General features: G+C 55.4%; 1 protein-coding gene across 2 annotated transcripts in view; it reads right to left on the bottom strand.

Moving 5' to 3' along the window:
* The window catches only part of STK10 (serine/threonine kinase 10), a 124,296-nt gene that overhangs the window by 91,430 nt on the left and 8,623 nt on the right, over positions 1-24,243 (bottom strand). Inside the window, exon 1 of one of the 2 annotated variants that reach the window (XM_062188685.1) lies at positions 14,195-14,515. The exons of the other annotated variant lie outside the window; for it this stretch is intronic. Coding sequence (XP_062044669.1) covers positions 14,195-14,350 — 156 coding nt within the window. The 5' untranslated portion in view covers positions 14,351-14,515. Of the gene's footprint in view, positions 1-14,194; positions 14,516-24,243 lie in introns of those variants that run through there. 2 annotated transcript variants of the gene reach the window in all.

Here is a 24,243-nt window from a genome sequence, read left to right as displayed (position 1 = left end):
CCTTTGGGATGGCAAAGGCGGAGACACACAAGGCCAAGCGGTGAGCGACAGGGCTCCCAAAGCCACATCGTTCGTCCTCCCTCCCTTGGGGACAAGGGACCGGGCGAGCCATCCTGGCATAGGCTGGAAATGCTAAGCACCAAAAGCCCACAAATGGGCCAGCAAATAACAAATGACAACCCAAACAGAACCGGCCCCAAGACACCAAGTGGCGGCCTTGGCTGAAAACCCAGCAACCTGTTCAACTTGGCCCGGGCCGTGGGGGCTTTCAGACCTCAGCGCTTCCAAAAGTGATGATGGATCCAACCCCAGTGTCGCTGGTGAAGGGGACTGCAGGCGCTCCCTCCCACCCAGGGGAGCACTGGGAGAGGAGTCAGGGCGGACTTGGGGGGAAGGGGAGGCTGGGGTCCAGCAAAGAGGAGAAGCACCTTTGTTGGGGTTCCCTGTGCTCCCCACACACATAACTGTGGGCCCTTATCGCACTTAATCCTCGCCACTAGTAGGGGATATAGACACTCTCAAGTCTCAGAGAGGTGAAGGCCGTTCTGTTTTCTTTATCAATAGTATTTTGAGTGCTGTTTTTTATTCTTCTAAAAATACATCCACTCATTAAAGAGAATCTTAAAAACAGAATGGAACAGACATGATCACAGCTAATGGCCGTGGGCACTGGTACCCCCCCCCCCAAACCCTGTATTCCGCAGGTGCTCCTGCGTCCGTCCGGCAGTCCTGCCTCTAATGCTTCTCAGCTGGAGGACCCCAGGAGCTCTAAGGGACCTCTCTGTCCCTCACTCTGCACCTTTATATAAAGAAGACATTCACACATGCTGCCTGGAGAGGCAGTGATGAGAACCACACGAGTTACTACGCGAAAGTGCACGGAACACGGGCGGGAGCCCCCTCGCCACAGATACAGTCCTCCCCAGCTGTAAAACTGGGATTACACTGTACACGCACACCGGCCACTTTCATTTCCTTTCCTTAAATTTATATTTTTAGAGGCTACATAATAATTCTACATATACACAGGGCACAGTGGGACTTTTTATCTCAACCACTTGAGCCACCACCTGATGCCCTCCCAGGGTATGCATTATCAGGAAGCTGGACCTGGGGGCAGAGCCAGGACCAGAACCGAGATACTCCAAGATAGGATGTGGTCATTTCCAGCACCATCTTAATGGCTGGGCCAAAGCCCTGCCCCTCAATGTGGCACTCAGTACGTGCACACAATGTGCAATAGTCAGATCAGGGTAATTAGCATAGCCATCATCTCAGAGCCTTATCATTTCTTTGTGCTGGGAACATTCAAAACCCTCTTTCTAGCTATGATGAATACACAACTAATTAATATCAACTGCAGTTACCCCACTGTTCTATGGAACATTAGAAGTTATTCTTCCCTTGTGGCATAGCAGGCAAAGTCTCCGCCTGCAGCACTAGCATCCCATATGGGCACAGGTTTGAGTCCTGGCTGCTCCCCTTCAATCCAGCTCCCTGTTAATGCACCTGGGAAAGCAGCAGAGGATGGCCCAAGTCCTTGGGCCTATGCACCCATGAGGGAGACCTGGAAGAGAAAGAAGCTCCTGGCTCCTGGCTCCTGGCTTTGGCCTGGCCCAACTCTGGCTGTTGTGGCCATTTGGGGAGTGAACAAGTGGACAGATCTCTCTCTGTCTGCCTCTGCCTCTCTCTCTCTGTTAACTCTGCCTTTCAAATAAATAAATAAATCTTAAAAAAAAAAGGGGGGGGGGTGGCACCATGGCTCACTTGGTTAATCCTCCGCCTGCAGCGCCGGCATCCCATATGGGCACCAGGTTCTAGTCCCGGTCGCTCCTCTTCCAGTCCAGCTCTCTGCTGTGGCCCAGGGGGCAGTGGAGGATGGCCCAAGTGCTTGGGCCCCTGCACCGCATGGGAGACCAGGGAGAAGCACCTGGCTCCTGGCTTTGGATCAGCGCAGTGCCAGCAGTAGCAGCCATTTGAGGAGTGAACCAACGGAAGGAAGACCTTTCTCTTTGTCTCTCTCTAACTCACCGTCTATAACTCTACCTGTCAAATAAATTTTTTAAAAAGTTAAAAGAAAAAAAAAGAAGTTATTCCTCTCTCCCATCCAACTGTACCCTATCTCCATTAACCCTCCTCTTTCTATCCCCACCCCACACACCCCACACACACATACACACAGGCTTCCTGGCGTGTGGTAGCCAGTGTTCTACTGTCCACTTCTATTTTTTATTTTATTTATTTATTTTTGACAGGCAGAGTGGATAGTGAGAGAGAGAGACAGAGAGAAAGGTCTTCCTTTGCTGTTGGTTCACCCTTCAATGGCCGCTACGGCCGGCGCACCACGCTGATCCGAAGCCAGGAGCCAGGTGCTTCTCCTGGTCTCCCATGCGGGTGCAGGGCCCAGGGACCTGGGCCATCCTCCACTGCACTCCCGGGCCACAGCAGAGAGCTTACTGTCCACTTCTGACACCCACTTTCTTAGCTTCTACCCCACAAGTGAGGCATTAACAGTACTCCAGGGACAGCCTTTGGAACACAAAACGCTCTTCCCAGCACTATCTTGAACTGCTAGAAACTGTCCCTTCCAATGGCAGCCCACCTTAGAAGGGTCAATTCTCTACTGCCAGCTGTTCCACCCTGGTCTGCTAGTGAGCCTTGGGACCTGATGTATGGACCAAGCTGCCCTGCAGGCATCCTTGCTAACACCAGACACACTTCAGACGTGAAGCTGCGCTTGCGTCAGTCCTGCCATGACCTAGCTCTGTCCTTGGGTACTGTCCCCATAAGATTCCTAGTTTTACGATTCACTTGTGAGAAGCACTGTTAGCCTACTTTGCAGCAAAGGAAACTGAGGCCCAGAGACATCTCTTGCCCAGTGTCACACACCGAGGCCAGTGGTGGAGCTGGGGCTTGCGGGATGAACAGCACATACAAGTCAGGAGGCTCCAAGCTCCAGGGTTCTCCTGCAGGGACACGCCCTGGCACATGGCCCATCCTGCAAACAGATGAGCGGCTCTGCACCCAGGCTGGCACGTTCCTCATTAGCAGAGACCCGCCCCCCACCATGGGCTTCCTGTCCCGGAGAGCTACGGGGTGGTGGTGTGCTGAGAGCCCTCGAGGAAGAAGGATAGAGAAAGAGCTCCCCAACCCCAGCACCAGAGCCCAACAAGCTGCAAGGAAAGGTGGAGAGAAAGTTAGGACTGAACAGCGCCGCAAGCCAGCTGGGCTGGAGGGCGCTGCTCCGTGGGGACAAAGCCAGCTTTGACGGTGGCAACCGCTTCAGCAGCCAAGAGTTGGGCCTGGGCTCCCAGACAACACAGTCTAGAACTTTCCAGGAAGGCGTGAAGGGAAGCAGGCAGCAGCTTCCCCTGCAGGGCCTGAATGCTGCAGAGCCCTGGCTGCCCTTGGCGGATGGGCCCTGAGGCTGGATTCCACCCCAGGAGCCTCACCCACTGCACCCATCCAGAACACCCTCAGCACACCCAGCCAGCCGAGGGCACCGGGGAACCTCCCTCTGCCCCTCCCTCCTCCAGTCAACCAGCAGAGGTGACTGGCCATCATCGCCACTGCTTCCTCGGGGCCAGGCAGGGTGTTCACAAACTCTCAGCCAAGGACTGCTGTATTCTTTTTCAATTTGATGGAGAGAGAAAGTATGTGTGTGTTAGAGAGAGATCTTCATTCCCCAGATGCCTGTAACATCCAGGGCTGGGCCCAGCTGAACCCAGGAGCCCAGAACACCATCCAGGTCTCTCTCCCACGTGGGTGGCAGGGACTCAACCATTTGAGGCACCCTGCTGCTTCCCAGGATCGCAATAGCAGGAAACAGGACTGGAGGCAGAGTAGCTGGGACTCAAACAAGGCACTCCCGAAATGGGATTCGTGGGTCCCACGCCGCGGCTATGCCACAACACCTGCCCCATGCGGTATTCTGTTGATTTGAAATTTACAGCTCAAGTCAATGAGCTGTACAGGAGGAATGAGGTGACTCACCCCAGGCACACAGCAAACAGGTGGCGAAGCGAAGAGAAGGCTCAAAACTGACCCCAGCGTCCACACTCACGACCACAACCCCGGGCCTGCCGAGGGCCGGTGGGAGGCGGGATCTGGGAGTCACTCCTTCCTCCATCCATCCATGGACCCGCGCTTTCATTCAGGGGACATTAACTGAGCATCTGCCAGGAGCAGCCCCTGCTTCAGGCGCTGGGGACACAAAGCGTGGATCCTCCTGCCCCTCGAGGACTTGGCTTCCACCAGAGAGGACAGAAAACCAACCGGGAGGCACACAGGAGGAGCCGGACTGGGCGCTCTGAAGGAAATTAGCAGGGGGCCCGTGATACAGTCTGGGAAGGGTGGTCAGGGCGGGCTCTCTGAGGAGGGAACATCTGAGTTGAGACCCAGAGGATGAGAAGGAGCCTGCTGTGCAGAGTGACAGGAAGAATGACAGGCAGAGGGACACAGTGCAAAGGTCCTGAGGCAGAAAGCAGTTCTGCTCACCCAGGGGCCCCCACAGACAGCAGCCAGCTGGAGTTAACTCCTTCAGCACCAGTGTACTGGTCAATTCCCCCACCCCCACATCCTCCCTCCAACCTCTGGAGCCTAACTCTGCCCTCGATACAGATGATCAGTAAGAAGAGAATCAGTAAGCTATGGGCGCAGGAAGAAAAAACAAAACCCAACTCCGGCAGAGGGGAAGCAGAGAGAAAGGGGAAGAGAAAGGGGGAAGTGCAGGGGAAGGTGAGGGCAGGGAGGGCAGAGGGCGGAGGCGGCCTCTGCCTGCAGGGGGCTGAGGTCCCTGCTGCCTGCCACACCCACGGGGCCTTAGGAGAGGGCCCAGGAGTACCCAGCCCGCCCCCTTCCCCTGCCACTTCCTGCGCTAGCCCTGCCTGCACCCCTTACCACTTCCTCTGCGGGAGAGGCCACCGTGGCCCTGCAGTGGAGGCAGGCCTGGGCAGAAGGGCACATTCCCAGGCCCAGAAAGCCCACGGCCTTGGGGAGCCCAGATCCTCTCCCCGCAAAGGCTCTTCCAGTCTCCTTGTGCACTGTGCACGAGGAAAGGCACAAGCTCCTGGCCACAGAGAGCTGGGTTCCAGTCCCAGCCTCGCCCCAGAAAAGTCTGAGACCTGAGCAAGTCTCTGTACCTCTGCCTCACCAGGTGTGGAGCAGGGATATTAACCCCAGCCTTTCAGGCAAAGCAGTGGAAGAATAAATGATGGAGAAAGACAGCAGAAGTCAACTCCCTACTTCCCTTGTTCACTCTGGAACCCTTGGTGCCTGGCACACAGCGGGTGCTCAATAAACAATTCTGTGGTTGCTTTTTCTTTTTTAAATAGTACTTCTTTTATTGGAAAGGCGGAGTGAGAAGGAGGGAGGCAGGAAGGGAGAGGGAGAGAGATCTTTCATCCACTGGTTCACTCTTCAAATGCCCACAGTAGCAGGAGTTGGGCCAGGCCAAAGCGAGGAGCCAGGAACTGCATCCTGGTCTCCCACGGGGGTGGCAGGGACTGAAGGGCTTGGGCCATCTTCCTCGGCCTTCCCAGGCGCATTAGCAGGGCGCTGGATCAGAGGTGGAGGAGTCAGGACTCAAACCGGTGCTCACATGGGCATCACAACCAGCGGCTTAGCCCACTGTGCCCCAACGCCCGGCCCTCAACCAACAACCCCCATGGGTAGCTCTTGTTCAGGCTTTTCTAGTGTCCCGGACCAAGGAGTTCCCATGAGTTTTCTCATTTCACCTTCCTGTGCCATCAAAATCACGTTTCAGCTAAAGAAACGGAGGCAGAGAGAAGTAGTTTCTCAAGGTCCCACCACCAGCAAGAGGCAAAGCCAGGCTTGAACAGCAGGAGTCCACCCAGCTCCCTTCATCATCTCCCATCCCTGGCACCCAGGCTCTCTGCTCTTCTCCTCCAATGGACCCCTCTGTCTTAGCCCCCTAGAATCTTCTGTGCCTCCCACCCCAGGCGGATGCGGAGGCCTGGCCTCCCTCACTTCCCTGCCCTGGGCCAGGACTGGGCCCCACCCTCAGCCTCCCTCCCCCCTGCTTCAACCACCAGGGAGTGGCCACTCTGATCCTGCCCTGCTGCAGCCTGGGCCCCCTGGGCCATGGGCAGCCGGAACCCTGGCTCTAGCATCCACCAGTTGCGCAGCCTTGGGCAAGTCACTGCCCCTCTCTCTTGCCATGGCCTCTTCATCCAAAGAGAACTTCTAACACGACACAGGCTGATCTGGTCAGGCCCCGGACAGGCATTCCGTAAACTGCTGGCTTAGAATGCAAGACCCGTCTAAGCTTGGCCTGCTACGGTCTGAAAGTCTGCGTGCCCCCATCCCCCGGCGATTCACAGGTGGAGAGCCTAATCTCCAAGTTGACATTATCAGGAGGGGCAGCATTTGGGGAGGTGAAGATCTTCATGGAAGGGATTAGTGCCCTTACAAGGCAGGCCTCGGGCACATGCTGGTTCCTTCCACTGAGGAGGGCACAGTGAGAGGGGAGCACCTGTGAGAGATCGAGCCCTCAGCAGACACCAGACCTGTGGGCACCTTGACCTTGGACTCCTAAGCTCTGGGCAACAACCTAACAACCTGGCTGCTTACAAGCTCCCATTCAATGGGGTTTTGTTACTGCTGGCCAGATGGATTACGACAGCCCCTAGGGGGCTGGCACTTAGGGCGCAGCAGGTTAAGCCACCTGCCATGCAGGCACTGGCATCCCATATGGGCACCGGTTCAAGTCCCAGCTGCTCCATTTCCGATCCAGCTCCCTGTTTACGCACCTGGGAAAGCAGCAGAAGATGGCCCAAGTGCTTGGGCCCCTACACCCACATGGGAGACTGGGAAGAAGCTCCTGGCTCCTGGCTTTGGCCTGGCCCAATTTGGGGAGTGAACCAGCATATGGAAGATCTCTGTCTCTCCCTCTCTCTCTGTAAATCTGCCTTTCAAATAAATAAATCTTAAAACAAACAAAAAAGCTCCTAAATGCTATTGTAGATCTAGCCCTGACCTGGCCAGCATCCCACCCCTCCCCCCTCCCAGCCATACCCAGCTCCTGGGCCTGTGGAGGCCACAGAAATGGGCAGAGAAGGCAGGGGGAAGGCAGCAAACAGGGGAAGCCACATCCGCACTGCCCAACACGGGAATCGCTCCGCCGCGTGTCAGTGCGGAGCGCGTGCCTCATGGCTTGGCTGGACTGGGGTAAGTGCAAAGCACACACTGTATTTAAAAGACTTGGTGTGCAAAACGAGTATCAGATCCCTCTCGCGGTCTATGAAACGATGTGCAGAAACGAGGTACTAGCAAATTCATTTCTCCCCTTTCTGCTCGCTTGAATGAGGAAACCAGAAAAGCTGTGAGGACAATGTGGCTCGCAACACATTCCCACCGGACAGGGCCGGCCTCAGTTCCAGATGTGGCTGTGTGGGAACACAGGGACAGCTGCTCTGATGCTTCCAAAAAGACAGCCACTGGGGCTTTCACATGAAGTCTCCTGACCTCGAAACACCAGCAGCTGATTCCAGTGTGGTTCAGCCACCATGGGAGTCACGCTCACTCACACTTGGGCCACACCAGGCTTAAGAACCAGCACTGGGCACCCTTGGGCTGCCCATCTTCCTCTCCACCTTCTCATCACCATCCAGCCTGCCCCACCAGGGGCTCCCCAGTGGCCGAGGGTGGTGGCTCCACAACTGTCACGTCAGCCAGAGGCTTCAACCTGCCTCCCCCACCAGGCCTGGAGACCCACAGGGGAGGTCGAGGCTGTCCTGAGTGCCTGCCATGGCTTTGGCACCAGCAAGCGATGCCCCTCATTCTCCCAAGAGCTCCGGGAGGGAGGGGGGCACTGGAGGGAAGCCCCTGGCCTGCCAGTGCACAGCTACAGTCCACCTCGATGCAAGCCCCAAGTCCACTATCACATGCCCACAGACCTGACACAGTCAGTGAACAAACACAGAGAGTCCCTGGGTTCCACATCCGTGGATTCAGCCAGCTCCAGATTGAAAATATTCCAATGCACATTTTTCCCGTCATTATTCTCTAAACAATACGGTATAACTATTTACGCAGCACTGACGTTGTATGAGGCATTACCAGTCATCTAGAGATGATTTAAAGTATACAGGAGGGCGTGTGCAGCGTCTATGTAAACGCTCCCTCATTCTACAGCAGGGACCTGAGCACCCCTGGGTGCTGGTTCCTGCAGGGGGTCCTGAAGCCAATCCCCCAGGGCTCGGAGGGGCAGCTGCACCATTCAGGAGCTGAACCAAGGTCTGCTCACCTTGTGGAGCAGTGGTTTTCCACCGCTTTGATTCTGCCTCCTCTCCCCGCTGCCAGTGGGGGCACATGGCTATGTCTGGGGACATTTGACAGGAGGCAGAGGGGAGGGAGCAGAAGCCAGGGCTGCTGCTGAACACCCTACAATGCCCAGGACACCCCCACAACCAATAATCATCCCTTGCCATGTCACACGGTCAAGGCGGGGAAGCCCTGGTGCAGGGCTGAGCCACAAACACTGAAGTCTGCCTGCCTTGCCGCCTGCTAAGTAGCAGTCACCGGCCAGCACCTTCTCCATTGGATACCAAGAGCATCAGCAATAACAAGCCATCTTCATTTCCTGAGCTGGGGAGCAGGTGCGAAAGCTTCAGTGACTTAGCTCCCCCCAGCCCTGAGCCACTTGCTTCTTACAGACCTGCGCTGAGGCTGCCAGGAAGTCACCGGCTTGGGGTTCAAACAGGGAAAGGATGGGGCCCAGATCCTACCGACCCCAAGTCTCTCCCCTTAACCACCAGCCTGCCCTACTGCCCTTGGCAGCAGCTGGGCCTGTGAGTGGCCACCCTAGGCTATTCTGGGGACTCTGGGGGATGGGGGCACAGCCCCTGAGGATTTGCCCCCGGTCTAGTAACCTCATGAGCCCAGGGGACTGGACAGGTCCTAGTGGGAGGCAGTTCTGTTGGCTTAGTTCCTTTCACCCTGGTCTACTTTGCAACCAGCCAGAAAAAGTCCCGGCATGGCCTGTACTAAGTCAGCCCAGCAGCTCTGCAGGCCCACCTTGGTACCCAGGCAGACCCCTGGGTCCAGGCCTCATCCCCAGGAAGTACATGCCACCTTGGTTTGGGAACCAGTGTTGGTTTGGGGACCAGTGAGGAATCCACTGACAATAGCATTGGCTGGGGTTTAAAAATACTAGGCTGAGCGGAAATAAGGTTACTGCCTGGGGGCAGATCTCCTTCCGGAGGAGGAGGAGAAGGAAGAGGAGGAGGGGAGGACAGGAGACCTTCGGCAGCCCCCACAGGCAGCCCCCAGCAGAAGCGGAAACCCGGGCTCTGGGACTATTAGGCAGGAGAGGAGGGGCAGGGAGAGGAGGCCTGGCCCCAGGAGGGGGCGGGGAGCCTGCCAAGGTTCCCAGCTCCTCCACCCTGGGCTGCAGGGAGGAGTGGGTGTCACCGCAGAGCCGGCACAGCTCTGAGGGCACCTGAGGTCTGCCCAGCAGCTGTCAAGGCCCTCCTCGCTCACTCGGGGTCCCAAGGGTTCAGGCACAGGCGCCTGTATCAGCTTAGCTCATTTCACTTCACACACCACCCTCACCCTCTCTGACCTGGCAATTCCCTTCTGGGAGTCTAGCTTGAAAAGTAACTTGAAACACGGGAAGAGCTGTCCAAAGCCGCTTCTCCGTGTCCAGGCACCCACCTGCTGTCACACGCCCCTCCTTCCACAAGCTGGCTTCACAAGAGGCAACCGGCCCCCACCCCAGCACCGCGCCCACCAGGGCAATGCAGGTCTCTTTCAAGGTCAGGTGTCCTACTATGGTCTTATCTATGAACCTGCACTACTGGCTTTCTTCCTCCCAATCTTTTTTTTTTTCTTTAAATGTGTCACTGATGGAGTCTCTGAGTATTGCACAGATGGGAGCCCTCGCTTTCCATCTGTCTTGCCTGTCCCCAGATGTCCACAACAGCCAGGGCTGGGCCAAGCTGAAACCAGGAGCCCAGAATTCCATTTGGGTGTCCAACATGGGTGGCAAGGACTCAACTACTTACTGCCTCCCAGGGTACACATCAGCAGAAGCTGGAATTGGAAGCGGGGCCAGGCACTCCACTACAGCTAAGGAAGCCACAAGAGCATCTTAACCGCTGTGCCAAATGCCCGCCCCATCGGTCTATCTCTCAAATTAACAACAAAATCATAGGCCGGCGCTGTGGCTCAACAGGCTAATCCTCCGCCTTGCGGCGCCGGCACACCGGGTTCTAGTCCCGGTCGGGGCACCGGATTCTGTCCCGGTTGCCCCTCTTCCAGGCCAGCTCTCTGCTGTGGTCAGGAAGGCAGTGGAGGATGGCCCAAGTCCTTGGGCCCTGCACCCCATGGGAGACCAGGAGAAGCACCTGGCTCCTGGCTTCGGATCAGCGGCGGCCATTAGAGGGTGAACCAATGGCAAAAAGGAAGACCTTTCTCTCTGTCTCTCTCTCTCACTATCCACTCTGCCTGTCAAAAAAAAAATCACAACAAAACTTAAAAGAATTTTGAAGCCCTATAGCTTGTGAACTTTACCTTGTGTTCCAGGAATGGACTAGAAATGATTTCCTTTTCAAATCAATTTGCCATGGCGTGGGGACCCTGCCCTGCACCCAGCCTGTCCTCCTCTTACTCCCTATGGACAGACAAGGGCTTGGCAGGGCGACAAGGGGGAAAGCGGCCTGTATCCTGGGCCTCCGCATGCTAAAGCTCTCATCGGGAAACCCAGCAATCCTCAGGAAGACTCACCACACCTGCGCTGCTGGACGAAACCCCTGTTTTAAGGACAGCAGAAAGAGATGGGGCTGGCAACCCCCAACCCCCCCCCCTCCCCGGCCTGCTAGACCAACTGCCCTCCCCAGAGCCACTGCAAATGGAATCCAGTCCCAGTCACCAAAATCAACAAGGGGAGGTGGGGTGGGGAGAGCTGTGGTGTAGTGGGCTAAGCTTCTGCCTGCAGCATCAGCATCCCATATGGACACGGGTTCTATTCCCGGTTGCTCCTCTTCCAATTCAGCTCTCTGCTATAGCCTGGGAAAGCAGCAGAAGGTGGCCCAAGTCCTTGGGTCCTTCACCTGGGAGACCCAGAAGAAGCTCAAGGCTCCTGGCTTTGGATTGGCCATTGAGGCTATTTGGGGAGTGAGCCAACAGATGGAAGACCTCTCTCTGTCTCTCTCTCTTTATCTGTAACTCTACCTCTCAAAAAATAAACAAAATCTTAAAAAAAAAAAAAAAAAAAAAAAAACCACAGGTTTTCTGGCTTGTGTTTCCTCGGCTACCAGACCCGGGAACAAGAAAGCAGGCAGGAATCCTGGTCCTTGATGACAGTGTCTTTTCTAACAGGAATACCTGCTTTAATTTCAAGGGACCAAGGAAGCAACACCAGCCCAGGTAGCCTGGGTGACAGCGACCTCTGTCCAAGATGGATCTTCCTTAGTTGGCAACTAAAGGAAAAGTGTCGGGGCCGGCGCTGTGGCACAGTGGGTTAAAGCCCTGGCCTGAAGTGCCAGTTTTAGTCCCAGCTGCTCTAATTCCAACCCAGCTCTCTGCTATGGCCTGGGAAAGCAGTAGAAGATGGCCCAAGTCCTTGGGCCCCTGCACCCACGTGGGAGACCCAGAAAAAGCTCCTGGCTCCTGGCTTCCGATCAGCGCAGCTCCGGCCATTGCGGCCATCTGGGGAGTGAACCAGCAGATGGAAGACCTCTCTCTCTGTTTGTACCTCTCTCTGTAACTCTGTCTTTAATAAATAAATAAATAAATAAATAATAAAGGAAAAGTGTTCAACCGAAACCCAGAGCCTTGGGTTCTGGTCCCTTCTCCCCTCTGGGCCCCAGTCTCCACACACATACATGACGCTGGGTTACATCCGAGGGTCACATCCCAAGGCCAAGTGGCCAGTATAAGGAAATGTCCAGACATGCAGCCATCACCCAGCTCTCTCAGTCTAGCTTTCGCTTGTCTCAGGAAGAAATCACGGGTGCACAGGCCGGGGGGAAAGCTGTGGCAGCGCCAGCTCCCGGCTTTGAGAACTGTCACTTATCAGAGGGTCTATGTGCTTCAGAGAACCAGGAGAAGACAAATAACTTGTGAATCAGATTGGCTCCTTTCTATGAAACATCCAGCCTAGCAGTGCAGGGGTTTACCAGGCCAGAGCAAGCGGAAACGACAACCGAAAATGACAAGGGGAAATCTTAGCCGCGTGAAAGCAAAGTTCTGCATTTAGGTTTAAGCAAAAAAAAAAAATAACCATATGAAGGCAGGATACGCTGTGGGGGAAGGGACAAGTAAGCACCTCCCAGAGCAAACACCATCACTGCGAGCAGCAGTGCGCACGGAAGCTCCAGCGGGACCCTCTGGAGCAGGTGCACCCTGTGGTGAGCTGAGCCAGGGTCCAGCAGCCCTCACGGAGGTCCGAGCACATCCGCAAGAGCAGGCTCTGCCTGAGGCAGGCAAGGACACCCAAGGACATAGGCAAGGTGTCCAGGCAGAGCCTCGAGGCTGGGTAAAGGAACAATGTGCCCTCAGGGCCACTGTGGCAGGCATCCTATGTCAAAAATGCCAGACAGGGTCCCTGCTGCTCCAATTCCGATCCAGATGCCTGCTGATGTGCGCCTGGGAAGGCAATGGAAGACAGCCCAAGTGTCTGGGCCCCTGAACCCACATGGGAGACCAAGATGGGGCTGCGAACTCTGGGCTTTGGGCCTGGTCCAGCTCCAGCCAACACAGCCACTTAGGAGTGAAGCAGCGGATGGAAGGTCTCTCCGTGTCCCTCTGCCTTTCAAATAAGTAAATAAATATTTACAAGTCAATAAATGAAGCTTTTAAAGAAAAGAACAGGTACACTCAGTAAAGATGTGTGCACAGACCTCCAGCCAGCCAAGAAGGGCAGCACATAAGGGCAGTCCCAGAGCCACAGTGAGTGGCAGAGTCCACCTCTCCAGCCACAAGGCATGCATTCCATGGGGTGTTCCCCAGCCTCGTAACAGGAAGTAATGGTTCAGAGGGGAGGCAGGAAAGTAACAAAAGAGGCACCCGGATGACCGTACGCTTCAGGATCAGGGATTCTGGAACCCTGATGTGTTTGGGATCTTGTGAAAATAAAGGCCCTCTGTCAGTACGCCTGGGGTGGGACCTGAGACTGTTCATGTGGGACAAGCTTCCAGGTGACCGCCCCTTGGTAACTAGGCTAGAGACCACACTGGGGGGGTGGGGGAGGGCAGCAAAGTCTGGGAGGGCGGTGCAGCTGGGGGCAGTGCTCTGTAAGCTACAGGAGCCCCAAGGAGGGGATGGCTGGCTTAGGAAGAAGATGTACCCCCCCCGGGGGGGGGGCAGTACACACCAGCTTAACACGTGGAAGTCTCTGCATCAAGGTTTCCAAGGGAAAGGGGAATTAGGGCAGGAGTGACTCCGGCTGTAGGTGTCTGGGTTCCCAAAACAACTCACGACCCAGAACCGGCTCACAGAAGCAGAAACTAGACCAAGCCCGGCAGCAAACGTGTCTAGATTTAATCAGCTCTGCCCCACCCACTCCTCCCCAGAAGCTCCCTGCCCCGTCTTCCTCTAGGCGAGAGGTGACTGCACACTGGGAGACTCCCTAGGGTGTGACTCACACCTACAGAATCAAATGTGTCCCCTGCAGCTCAGCATGCACCAGCCCCTGCCCTCCCTCCTCTGCCCAGCCCCAGGCCACCTTTCCCGCCTCACCCCTCACTCTAGGCGCTGCACTGCGCCCTGGCCTTGAATCTGGCTTTGGCCCATCATCAGGGGTGTCCCCAACTCCCAACGCTGTTCCCAGTCCCCATCGCCTCGCCGCCGCCGCAGCATCCTGTGGCCTCTGGAGAGGCGCGCCTCGTGTCAGTTTTACCGAGGGTGTCTCGGGGGCCCTCTCCAAGGCTGAGGTCCCAGAAGCGCCCTTTTGTCTCGCCCCGCGGCGCCCAGAGCAGTGCGGGACGCACAGGAAGTGCTCGCAAACTGACCACGCTGGGACCACGGGCGGTGGCCGTCCCCGGAGCGGCGACCATCGCGCACAGACTCGGCTGGCAAGGCACGGGTCCCCGCACCGGGGCGCGGAGCCGTAGCGCAGGGCCGGGCAGCCGTCTGAGCCCTTCAGAGCTGTGGCTGTACCGACCCGGGCCGGAGCCCCTTCCTTCCGGAGCGGCTGCACGCGCTCCGGGCCACCCACCTCCAGCGCCCTCACCTTGTAAACCTTGCCGAAGGCGCCGTCGCCCAGCTCTCCCACGATCTCCCACACCTCGTTGGGGTCCAGGTCCCGGCGGACGTGCTCATATTCGCGGGACTTTCTCTTCTCGAAGGTGGACAGGCGCAGGATGCGGCGGAAATTGGCGAAAGCCATGGCCGGGGGCGCGCGAGGTGGCGCCGGCTCAGGCTCGGGCTCGGGTGGTGACTCTGGCGGCCGCGAAGAAGAGGGTTGGAGGACGCCGCGGCGCTCGGGGGTTCTCCCCAGACCCGCCCTTCCAGGCAGCCGGACCGGGATCAAGTGCGCCCTGGGCAGCGCCGCGGCGGGAGCACCCGGAACCGCGCAGGCGACCGCGTCCCCGCCCCCGCTCTGTCCTGAGCCCCGAGCCGCCCCTGAAGGGCCCGCCCCGCTCGCGCCGCGCCCCCGCCCACTCCAGCCCGCGAGCCCCGGGACGCGTTCTGGGGACCCGGCCCCACCTGCCGCTCCCCGGCAGCGCCCGGAGACCCCCTAATTGGCTGCGGGCGCTCCCGGCTCCGCCCGTCGCCGCGGGGCACTCTGGAAACTGTAGTCCCTGTGCACCATGTGCGGCGAGCTGCGGGCTGGGCTTTGGAGAGCTCGGGGACCCCTGAGTCTGACTGTCCCAGGTCCGCGCCAGAAGCGCCCCGTAGCTCCCAAGACGTTTGTGGGAGCGACAGGGACAGCGAATCGGCCTTGCGCGAGTGCCCACTGATTGCTGTCAGGGACAACACAGTGAACCCCCTTAGCTCCCTGAATGGCCCCCGAAACTCCCCTACCAGGCTGTGCTGGCAGCCCCCACTTTTCAGCAGAGGACGCCCAACGGGCACGGGCGCTGGCCCCAGGGCACACACCCTGGCTGCGCGAACCGAGGCGGGCTCCTCGGCGCGGTGCTGCCTCCTAGTGCGCGAAGAGCCGCGCCCTTGCATCCCGGTCCCTCCCCAGAGGCCACGGTCTCCAGGCTCCTTTCCGGCTTCGCAGGGGACGCCCCCACCTCGGCCCATAAACCTGCCTGGGTTAGAGAGGGCTGGGAGGCAGCGCTCCTCTGGACTGATTTATCTCATGCCTTCTGATGGGCTTGCAGTTGTAGGGGCATATTTGTAAAAGTTAGTGGAAAGCAAAATTGGAAGTATTTTAGTGCAAAACATTTTGAAATTCACGAAGAATGGCCTTGGAAAAAGTTCATGGAAAGTGCATATTATGAAAAAACTATGCATGGATTTCATTTTTTTCTTGCACCAAAATTCATCTTTGATTCCATTTTCCACACACTTTTTGAACTACCCTTGTATTTCGTATTAACTTTATTCTTCATTTCCCAATGTTTTTTAAAAATATTTAATTTGAAAGGCAGAGTTACAGAGAGAGAGAGAGAAAGAGACGGAGGGAGAAGGAGAGACAGAGAGATAGGGAGCTATTCCATCCGCTGGTTCACTCCCCAAATAGCCGCAACTGCAGGAGCTGGGCTGGTCTGAAGCCACAAGCTCCTTCTGGGTCTCCAACATGGGTGCAGGTGCCCAAAGAGTTGAGCCATCCTCCACTGCTTTCCTAGGCGCATTAGTAGGGAGCTGGATCCAAAGTGAAGCACCCGGGACTCAAACTGGCGCCCTTATGGGATGCCAGTGCCGCAAGCAGCGGCTTTATGCTCTACACCACAGCACCAGCCCTTCATTTCCCAATTTCAAAGATGAAAGCTGGAGGCAGGCTTTTTGTCCAGCTGTTTTTTTTTTCCCCCCGACAGGCAGAGTTAGACAGTGAGAGAGAGAGAGACAGAGAGAAAGGTCTTCCTTCCGTTGGTTCACCCCCCAAATGGCCGCTACAGCCGGTGCAGTGCGCTGCGCTGATCCAAAGCCAGGAGCCAGGTGCCCCCTCCTGGTCTCCCATGCAGGTGCAGGGCCCAAGGACTCCTCCACTGCACTCCCTGGCCACAGCAGAGAGCTGGACTGGAAGAGGAGCAACTAGGACAGAATCGGCGCCCCAACCAGGACTAGAACCCGGGGTGCCAGCGCCGCAGGTGGAGGATTAGCCTAGTGAGCCACGGCGCCGGCCTGTCCAGCTGTTAAGACCCCACTTGGAACGCCTGCATCTGCCTGCTTGGGTTGTATTCCTGCTCAGTACCTGATTCCAGCTTCCTGCTAATGCAGACCCTGGGAGGCAGCAGTGACAGCTCAAAGCAGTTGGATCTCTACCACCCATGTGGAAGATCTGAATTGAGTGACTGGTTCCCCATTTCACACTAGCCCAGCCCCAGCTGCTGAGGGCATTTGGGGAGTGAACCAGCAGATGGAAGTGGAAGTGCTTCTCCCGCCCCCACCGCCCCTCAAATAAATAATTTTTCACAGGGGCGGGCATCTGGCACAGTGGTGGTCACCACTTGGAACTCCTGCAACTCGTGTCAAAGTGCCTGTTTGGAGTCCTGGCTCCTCCACTTCCAGGAAAGCTTCCTGCTAATGTATCCTGGGAGGCACCGGTGATGGCTCTGAGATTTGGGTCCCTGCCACCCACGTGAGAGACTTGGATGGAGTTTTGGCCCTTGTCTTGAACTTGGTCCAGCCTTGACCATTGTGGACATTTGGGGGTGAACCAGCAGATGGTCTGTTTATCTGTTTCTCTGTCTTTCAAATAAAATTAAAAGGAAGGAAGGAAGGAAGGAAGGAAGGAAGGAAGGAAGAAAGAAAGAAAGAAAGAAAGAAAGAAAGAAAGAAAGAAAGAAAGAAAGAAAGAAAGAAAGAAAGAAAGGCCTTGTGGTAAAGCAGATAAAGCCCCTACTGGGGACAATCACATCCCACATGAGTGTGCCTAGGTTTGAATCCTACCTTTGCTTCCACCCAGCTTCCTGCTAATGCACTTGGGAAGAGCAGGTAATGGCCCAAGTCGTTGGGCTCCTTCCACCCATGTGGGAGACTCACAGAGTTCCAGGCTCCTGGCTTCACTTGGCCTGGCCCCAGTTGTTGTAGCCATTTGGGGAATAAACCACTGATGGAAGATCTCTGGGGCCAGCGATGTGGTCCAGTAGGCTAAGCGTCAGCCTGCAGTGCCAGCATCCCATACAGGCGCCGGTTCGAGTCCTGATTGCTCCAGTTCCCATCCAGCTCCCTGCTAGTGAGCTGTGAAAGCAGCAGAGGATGAATCAAGTCCTTAGGTCCTGGTACCCACATGAGAGAGCCGGAAGCAGCTCCTGGCTCCTGGCTTCAGATGGGCCCAGCTCCGGCCATTGCGGCCATCTGGGGAGTGAACCGGCAGATGGAAGACCTTTCTGTCTCTCCCTCTCTCTGTTAACTCTACCTCTCAAATAAATAAATAAAATCATTTAAAAAAAAAAAAAAGATCTCTGAGTATCACTCTGCCTTTCAAATAAATAAAACTTAAAAAAAAATGAGGATCCGGGACTGTGGCATAGCAATACCAGCATCCCAGATGGGCACCAGTTTGAGTCCCACCATAAAAATATACAAATGTCCTTGTTTCTTTGGGTCTGCAGTTGCTTACGAAACCCCTGCGTCACATCAAACACACTAAGTAGATATGTATGCTTCCTCCTGTTAATCTCTCTCTTGCTAAAGGGCCTCACCATGAACCTAGCAACAGATGAAGAAAAGATAGTCCCTTTGGCGTCAGCATCGAGATGCAGTGGGTAAAGCTACCCCAGCAGTGCCGGCATCCTGCATCAGAAAACTGATTTGAGGCCTGGCTGGCCCACTTCTGATCCAGCTCCCTGCTGATGGCCTGGGAAAGGAGTGGAAAATGGCCCAGGTGCTTGGGCCCCTGCACCCAGGTGCCCACATGTGAGACCCTGAAGAAGCTCCTGGCTCCGGGCTTCAGATTGGCCCAGCTCTGGCCATTGCAGCCATTTAGGGAGTGAACCAGCAGATGGAAGACCTCTCTGTCTGTCTCTGTGTCTGCCTCCCTGTAACTAACTCTACCTTTCAAATAAATAAATCTTTTTTTAAGAAAAGAAATTTCCTGGGCCCAGCGTTGTGCAGAGGAGTAAGCCGCCACTTGTACACCTATATCAGAGTGCCAGTTCGAGTCCAAGCTACTCTGCTTCTGGTCCAGCTACCTGCTAATGTACCTGGGAAGGCAGTGGATGATGGTCCAAGTACTTAGTCTCCTGTCATCTACCTAGGAGACCTGGATGGGGTTCCTGGCTCTTGGCTTCGGCCTGGCCCAGCCCATGCTGTTGCGGCCATCTGGGGAGTGAACCAGAGAGTTCTTTCTTTCTCTCCTTCCCTGTCACTCTTTCACATAAATAAAATAAATGTCTTTTTTTTTTTTTTTGACAGGCAGAGTGGACAGTGAGAGAGAGAGAGAGAGAGAGAAAGGTCTTCCTTTGCCGTTGGTTCACCCTCCAATGGCCGCTGCGGCCAGCGCGCTGTGGCCGGCCCACAGCGCTGATCTGAAGCCAGGAGCCAGGTGCTTCTCCTGGTCTCCCCTGCGGGTGCAGGGCCCAAACACTTGGGCCATCCTCCACTGCACTCCCTGGCCACAGCAGAGAGCTGGCCTGGAAGAGGGGCAACCGGGACAGAATCTGGTGCCCCAACTGGGACTAGAACCCGGTGTGCCGGCGCCGCAAGGCAGAGGATTAGCCTAGGAGCCGTGGCGCCGGCCTAAATAAATGGCTTTTAAAAATAGAAAAGTCTTTCCTCCTGCAGATACTTTTAATTCTTCTCAGGTGCACCCAGGAATGCAATGGGCAGGTCATGTGCTAAGTGTATGCCTAACTTGATGAGAAACTTTATGAGGAATTTTACGAAGTGGTTGTATTATTTTACAATCCAACAAGTACAGTGTGAGGGCCCCAGTTGCTCCAATCACGTTGATCTCATTAGCCTTAATTTCAGCCGTTCCAGTGAGAGTGTGGTTGTAAAACTCTTGTTTTCCCTCTATACTCTCACAACACTCAAAGTGTTTGCTTTTCTCCCACAGCAAGCGAATCTCAGATTGTCTTCAGACACCCACTCGGTGTGCTCTGACAATGTCAGATGGCAAAGATGCCACAGGTTAGGAGCTCCATCCTACAAGCCTGCCTGAACCCACCCACGCTTCCGCAGGCAGCCACCTACCTGGGTTTCTGACTACCTGGCCATAAATCAGAGGTTCCCATAATGCCCTGCTCAGGTTCCCCAGTTTGCTGGGTTGGCTCAGAACACTCAAGAAAGCAGTTTGCTGGGGCCGGCGCTGTGGTGCAATGGGTTAAAGCCCCAGCTGAAGTGCCGGCATCCCATGTGGGCGTCGGTTCTAGTCCCGGCTGCTCTAATTCCAATCCAGCTCTCTGCTATGGCCTGGGAAGGCAGTAGAAGATGGCCCAAGTCCTTGGGCCCCTGCACCCCTGTGGGAGACCTGGAAGAGGCTCCTGGCTCCTGGCTTCGGATAGGCTCAGCTCTGGCCATTGTGGCCATTTGGGGAGTGAACCAGCAGATGGAAGACCTCTCTCTCTCTCTCTCTCTCTACCTCTCTCTGTAGCTTTGTCTTTCAAATAAATAAAGGTAAATCTTAAAAAAAAAAAAAAAAAAAAAGCCGGCGCTGTGGCTTAACAGGCTAATTCCCCACCTTGCGGTGCCGGAACACTGGGTTCTAGTCCCGGTTGGGGTGCCGGATTCTATCCCGGTTGCCCCTCTTCCAGGCCAGCTCTCTGCTATGGCCAGGGAAGGCAGTGGAGGATGGCCCAAGTGCTTGGGCCCTGCACCCGCATGGGAGACCAGGAGAAGCACCTGGCTCCTGGCTTCGGATCAGCGCGGTGCGCCGGCCGCAGCGGCCATTGGAGGGTGAACCAATGGCAAAAAGGAAGACCTTTCTCTCTCTCTCTCTCTCTCTCTCTCTCTCTCTCTCACTGTCCACTCCCTGTCAAAAAAAATAAATAAATAAATAAAGGGATACAGCTCAGTAACAGCGGAAGGAAGTGACGCAGAGGGTAGGGCCCATGGGAGGGGCCTGAGCTCCTGGGCCTCTTGGTGGTGGAGGGGGAGGCCACCTCCCAGCGATTCCACACAGCCACCAACCCAGAAGCTCCCTGAACTCTGGCCTTCCGGGTTTTTATGGCAGCTTCAGTACCTGGGCGTGATCCATTACATCATGAGCCCCTCTCCCCTCACTGTAGGTGTGTGGGAGAATCCTGCTTGAAGTCTCTGCCCTTGAATTACTGACTTGGTTCCTTGGGGAGCAGCCAGCCCTCTCTCTTCAGGGACTTTCCATAAACTCAGGTGTGGTTAAAAGGGGCTCTTTATGAAAAACAAAAGATGCTCGCTTGGTGCCAGGCACCAAGGAAAAAGGTGAAATGTAAATTTATTTTGAATCACAGTAGCACCATAGCTGCATCATACATTTTTTTAAAGATTTATTTGAGAGGTGGAGTTACAGAAAGAGAGAGAAGTGACAGAGAGACAGGTCTTCCATCCACTGGTCCACTCCCCAAATGGCCACAGTGGCCAGAGCAGGGTTATCCAAAGCAAGGAGCCAGGAGTTTCTTCCAATTCTCCCACGTGGGTGCAGGGGCCCAAGCACTTGGGCCATCTTCCACTATTTTCCCAGGCCATAGCAGAGAGCTGGATCGGAAGAGGAGCAGCCAGGACTTGAACCTGTGCCCATATGGGATGCCGGCACCACAGGTGGAGGCTTAGCTTACTACGCCACAGCACCAGCTCTGCCACATGTTAAATTACTCAGGTAGCTCAGTTTCTTCCTTAGAGAGTAGGAAAAGGGACCAAGAAATCAAACAGTTGAAACACCCACAGGCCAAGCTGATCAGAACCCAGGCTTTGGCCCCCAAATATAGTTTTCTACTGCATGATGCCACAGCTGCTTGGAGAAGGGTGCTGTTGGCCAAGGTGAGGGAGTGTCTGTCCCCACATCACTCTCTGTGCCATGGTCTTGAGACAAAATCGAGAATGCATCCAAGTGGCCAGGGTGTACATGTGAACACGCCCACCATCAGGAGCCGCTGAAGAAATGCATACAAAGCTCTCTGAGTCAGGCTGTGCGAGGCTGTACTGTGGTACAGCCTTGCAGGTACTGCAAGAAGAGTGAGTTCTTGGCCGGCGCCGTGGCTTAACAGGCTAATCCTCCGCCTTGCAGCGCCGGCACACCGGGTTCTAGTCCCGGTCGGGGCGCCGGATTCTATCCCGGTTGCCCCTCTTCCAGGCCAGCTCTCTGCTGTGGCCCGGGAAGGCAGTGGAGGATGGCCCAAGTGTTTGGGCCCTGCACCCGCAGGGGAGACCAGGAGAAGCACCTGGCTCCTGGCTTCGGATCAGCGCGGTGCGCCGGCCACAGCGGCCATTGGAGGGTGAACCAACGGCAAAAAGGAAGACCTTTCTCTCTCTGTCTCTCTCTCTCACTGTCCACTCTGCCTGTCAAAAAGAAGAAGAAGAGGAAGAGGAAGAGGAAGAGGAAGAAGAAGAAGAAGAAGAAGAGTGAGTTCTTACACTGTGGGCGGCAGGGCGGCTCTTCCTATGCATTCCTCAGGACTCAGGCTTGAATGTCACCGAGGGCACCGCCTGCAAGGCCAAGTTCAGTGTCTGCTCCCATTCTGATGGTTCACCTTCAGGCAAATCAGTCAGGACCATCAGGAGAGCTGGCATGCTGGCATTGTGGCACAGCAAGTTAAGCCACTGCCTGAGACGCCTGCATCCCATATGGCACCGGTTCGAGTCCTGGCTCCTCCACTTCTGATCCAGCTCCTCACTAGTGCACCTGGGAAAGCAGCAGAAGATGGCCCCAGCACTTGAGCCCTTGCCACCCACATGGAGACCTGGATGGAGTTCCAGCCTCCTGGCTTTGGCCTGGTTCAGCCTGGCTATTGTGGTCATTTGGGGAGTGAACCAGGGAATAGAAAATCTCTTTGTCTCAGTCTCTCCCTCTCTCTCTGTTAACTCCGCCTTTCAAATAAATAAATTTTTAAATGAATGTTCTGGTATTTTTTAAAGATTTATTTATTGATTTGAAAGGCAGAGCTAAAGAGAGGCAGAGGCACAAAGAGAGAAGTCTTCCATCTGCTGGTTCACACCCCAGATGGCTGCAACGGCCGGAGCTGAGCTGACCTGAAGCCAGGAGCCAGGAGCTTCTTCTGAGTCTCCTATAGGGGTTAAGGGCCCAAGGATTTGAGCCACGTTCTGCTTTCCCAGGCCATAGCAGAGAGCTGGATCAGAAGTGGAGCAGCCAGGACTTGAACCAGCACCCATATATGGGATGCTGGCACTGCAGGCAACAGCTTTACCTGCTATGCCACAGTGCTAGCCCTAAATAAATAAATATTTTAAAAATATGTAATATGATTGCTTGAGTGATGTTTAGAGACCTCAAACCTTATTATACTCTAATTTTCATGCTAAATGACACTCCCACCAGTGCCGTGGCAGCCACAACCACTATAACAACCAATAGAAGAGTCCATAAAAGACAAAAAGGGGGTGACACTGTGGCACAGTGAACCAAATCCTGACTTCAGATACTAGCTTCGCATATCAGAGTGCAGGTGAGAGTCCCAGCTACTCCTCTTCGGGTCCAAATCCCTGCTAATGCATCTTGGAAAGGCAGTAGGAGATGGCCCAAATGATTAGGTCCCTGCCACCAGGTGGGAGACTAGGATGGAGTTCTTGGTTTATGGCTTCGGCCTGGCCCAAGCCCAACCATTGAGGCCATTTGGGGAGTGGACAAGCAGATGCAAGATCCCTCTGTCTCTACCCTCCCCCACCGCCACTCTGCCATTGAAATAAATAAATAATATTTTTCAGTAAGTTTCCACTGCATGACCCGCTGAGCCACACATGCACGCAATGGAGGATTACGACCTACAGATGACACTCAGAACCAAAAATAGGATAATGAGCAGAAATTGAAGAGCCGGACCACTTGAGAAAATGAAGGGTCCAAAGATTACAACATCTGCTGACTGGGCTCTCCTTCCAATCCATGCATGGTCCTGCCCAGGCCCTACCAACCAGAAACTGCCCTGTTGGTGTGTCTACCCCCTTCCCACCTTCTCCTCCCAGCTCCCTAGTGGGGAATATGGATGTGGGTTTTACCCCCGTCTCCACGTTGGCCAGCCGTGCATGTAAAACCTTTCTTTCCCCCAAAGACCAGTGCCCCACGTGGGGTTTTGCATGTGCTGGCAGTGAGCCTGCCTTCTTTGGCGACACGCACACAGCAGACAGGCAGCAAGGGACAGCAGAAACTAGGATTCATTGCAGGCAGAGTATGGATGGGGTCTCATCTGGGTGTTTCCCACTTGCACTGCAGCTGAGGGATACCCCCCAGAAGCCCACCCTGGGTTTTACAGCCCAGGACAAGCATGTTGCTGAGCTGAAGGACTGGAAGACGTCCTCTTTCCTGCATGGGGCAGGAGGAGGCAGGCAGAGAGCAGAGGGTTCTGTCCAAGTCTACCTCACCCTTGAGAGTCTTCACGTGTCTGAGTGTCATTGTCTCTTTCTGTAGGATAGGTAGAACAGTCTCCAGCTGACGGGGTTGTTGTGGAGACGCACCTAGTTCATATTCTGTTGCATTCAGAGCAGTGCCTGGGACACAGCTCCGTGACTATTTGATGAGCAGGAGGAGGAGGAGGTGGCGGCAGAGGGAGGTGGTGGAGCTTTTAAGAGGCAGGGCCCCGTGGGAAGTGATGACGTCATTGAGGGTGTAGTTCCCATGGAGCCCTGATGAGTCCTCTCCGGAGAGTCGTTCTAAAGGAGCAAGCCTGTGCCTCCCCATCTCCGGCTTCCTCTCCTCTTCTCTCCTCTCTCTCTCTCTCCCTCTCCCTGTCCCTCTCCCTCTCCCTGTCCCTGTCCCTCTCCCCCTCCCTCTCCCCTCCCTCTCTTCCCCTCCCCCTCCCTTCTCCCCACCCTTGCATGCCTGCCCATCACTGTGATGACATCTGTCACAGATTCCTCTCCAGAGCTGAGCCAATGCTAGTGCGTGCCCTTGAACTCCTAGAAGTGTAAGCCAAATAAAACTCTTTTTAAAGAAAAGATGTACGTGAAAGGCAGAGTGAAAGCAAGGAGAGAGAGAGAGACAGAGAGAGACAGGGGGTGAGGGTCTTCCAGCCACTG

This window comes from Lepus europaeus, chromosome 4, assembly GCF_033115175.1.
Source record: "Lepus europaeus isolate LE1 chromosome 4, mLepTim1.pri, whole genome shotgun sequence".
Taxonomy (NCBI): Eukaryota; Metazoa; Chordata; class Mammalia; order Lagomorpha; family Leporidae; genus Lepus; species Lepus europaeus.
Note: the sequence above shows the minus strand (reverse complement) of the source record. Positions and strands in the feature narration are given on the sequence as shown.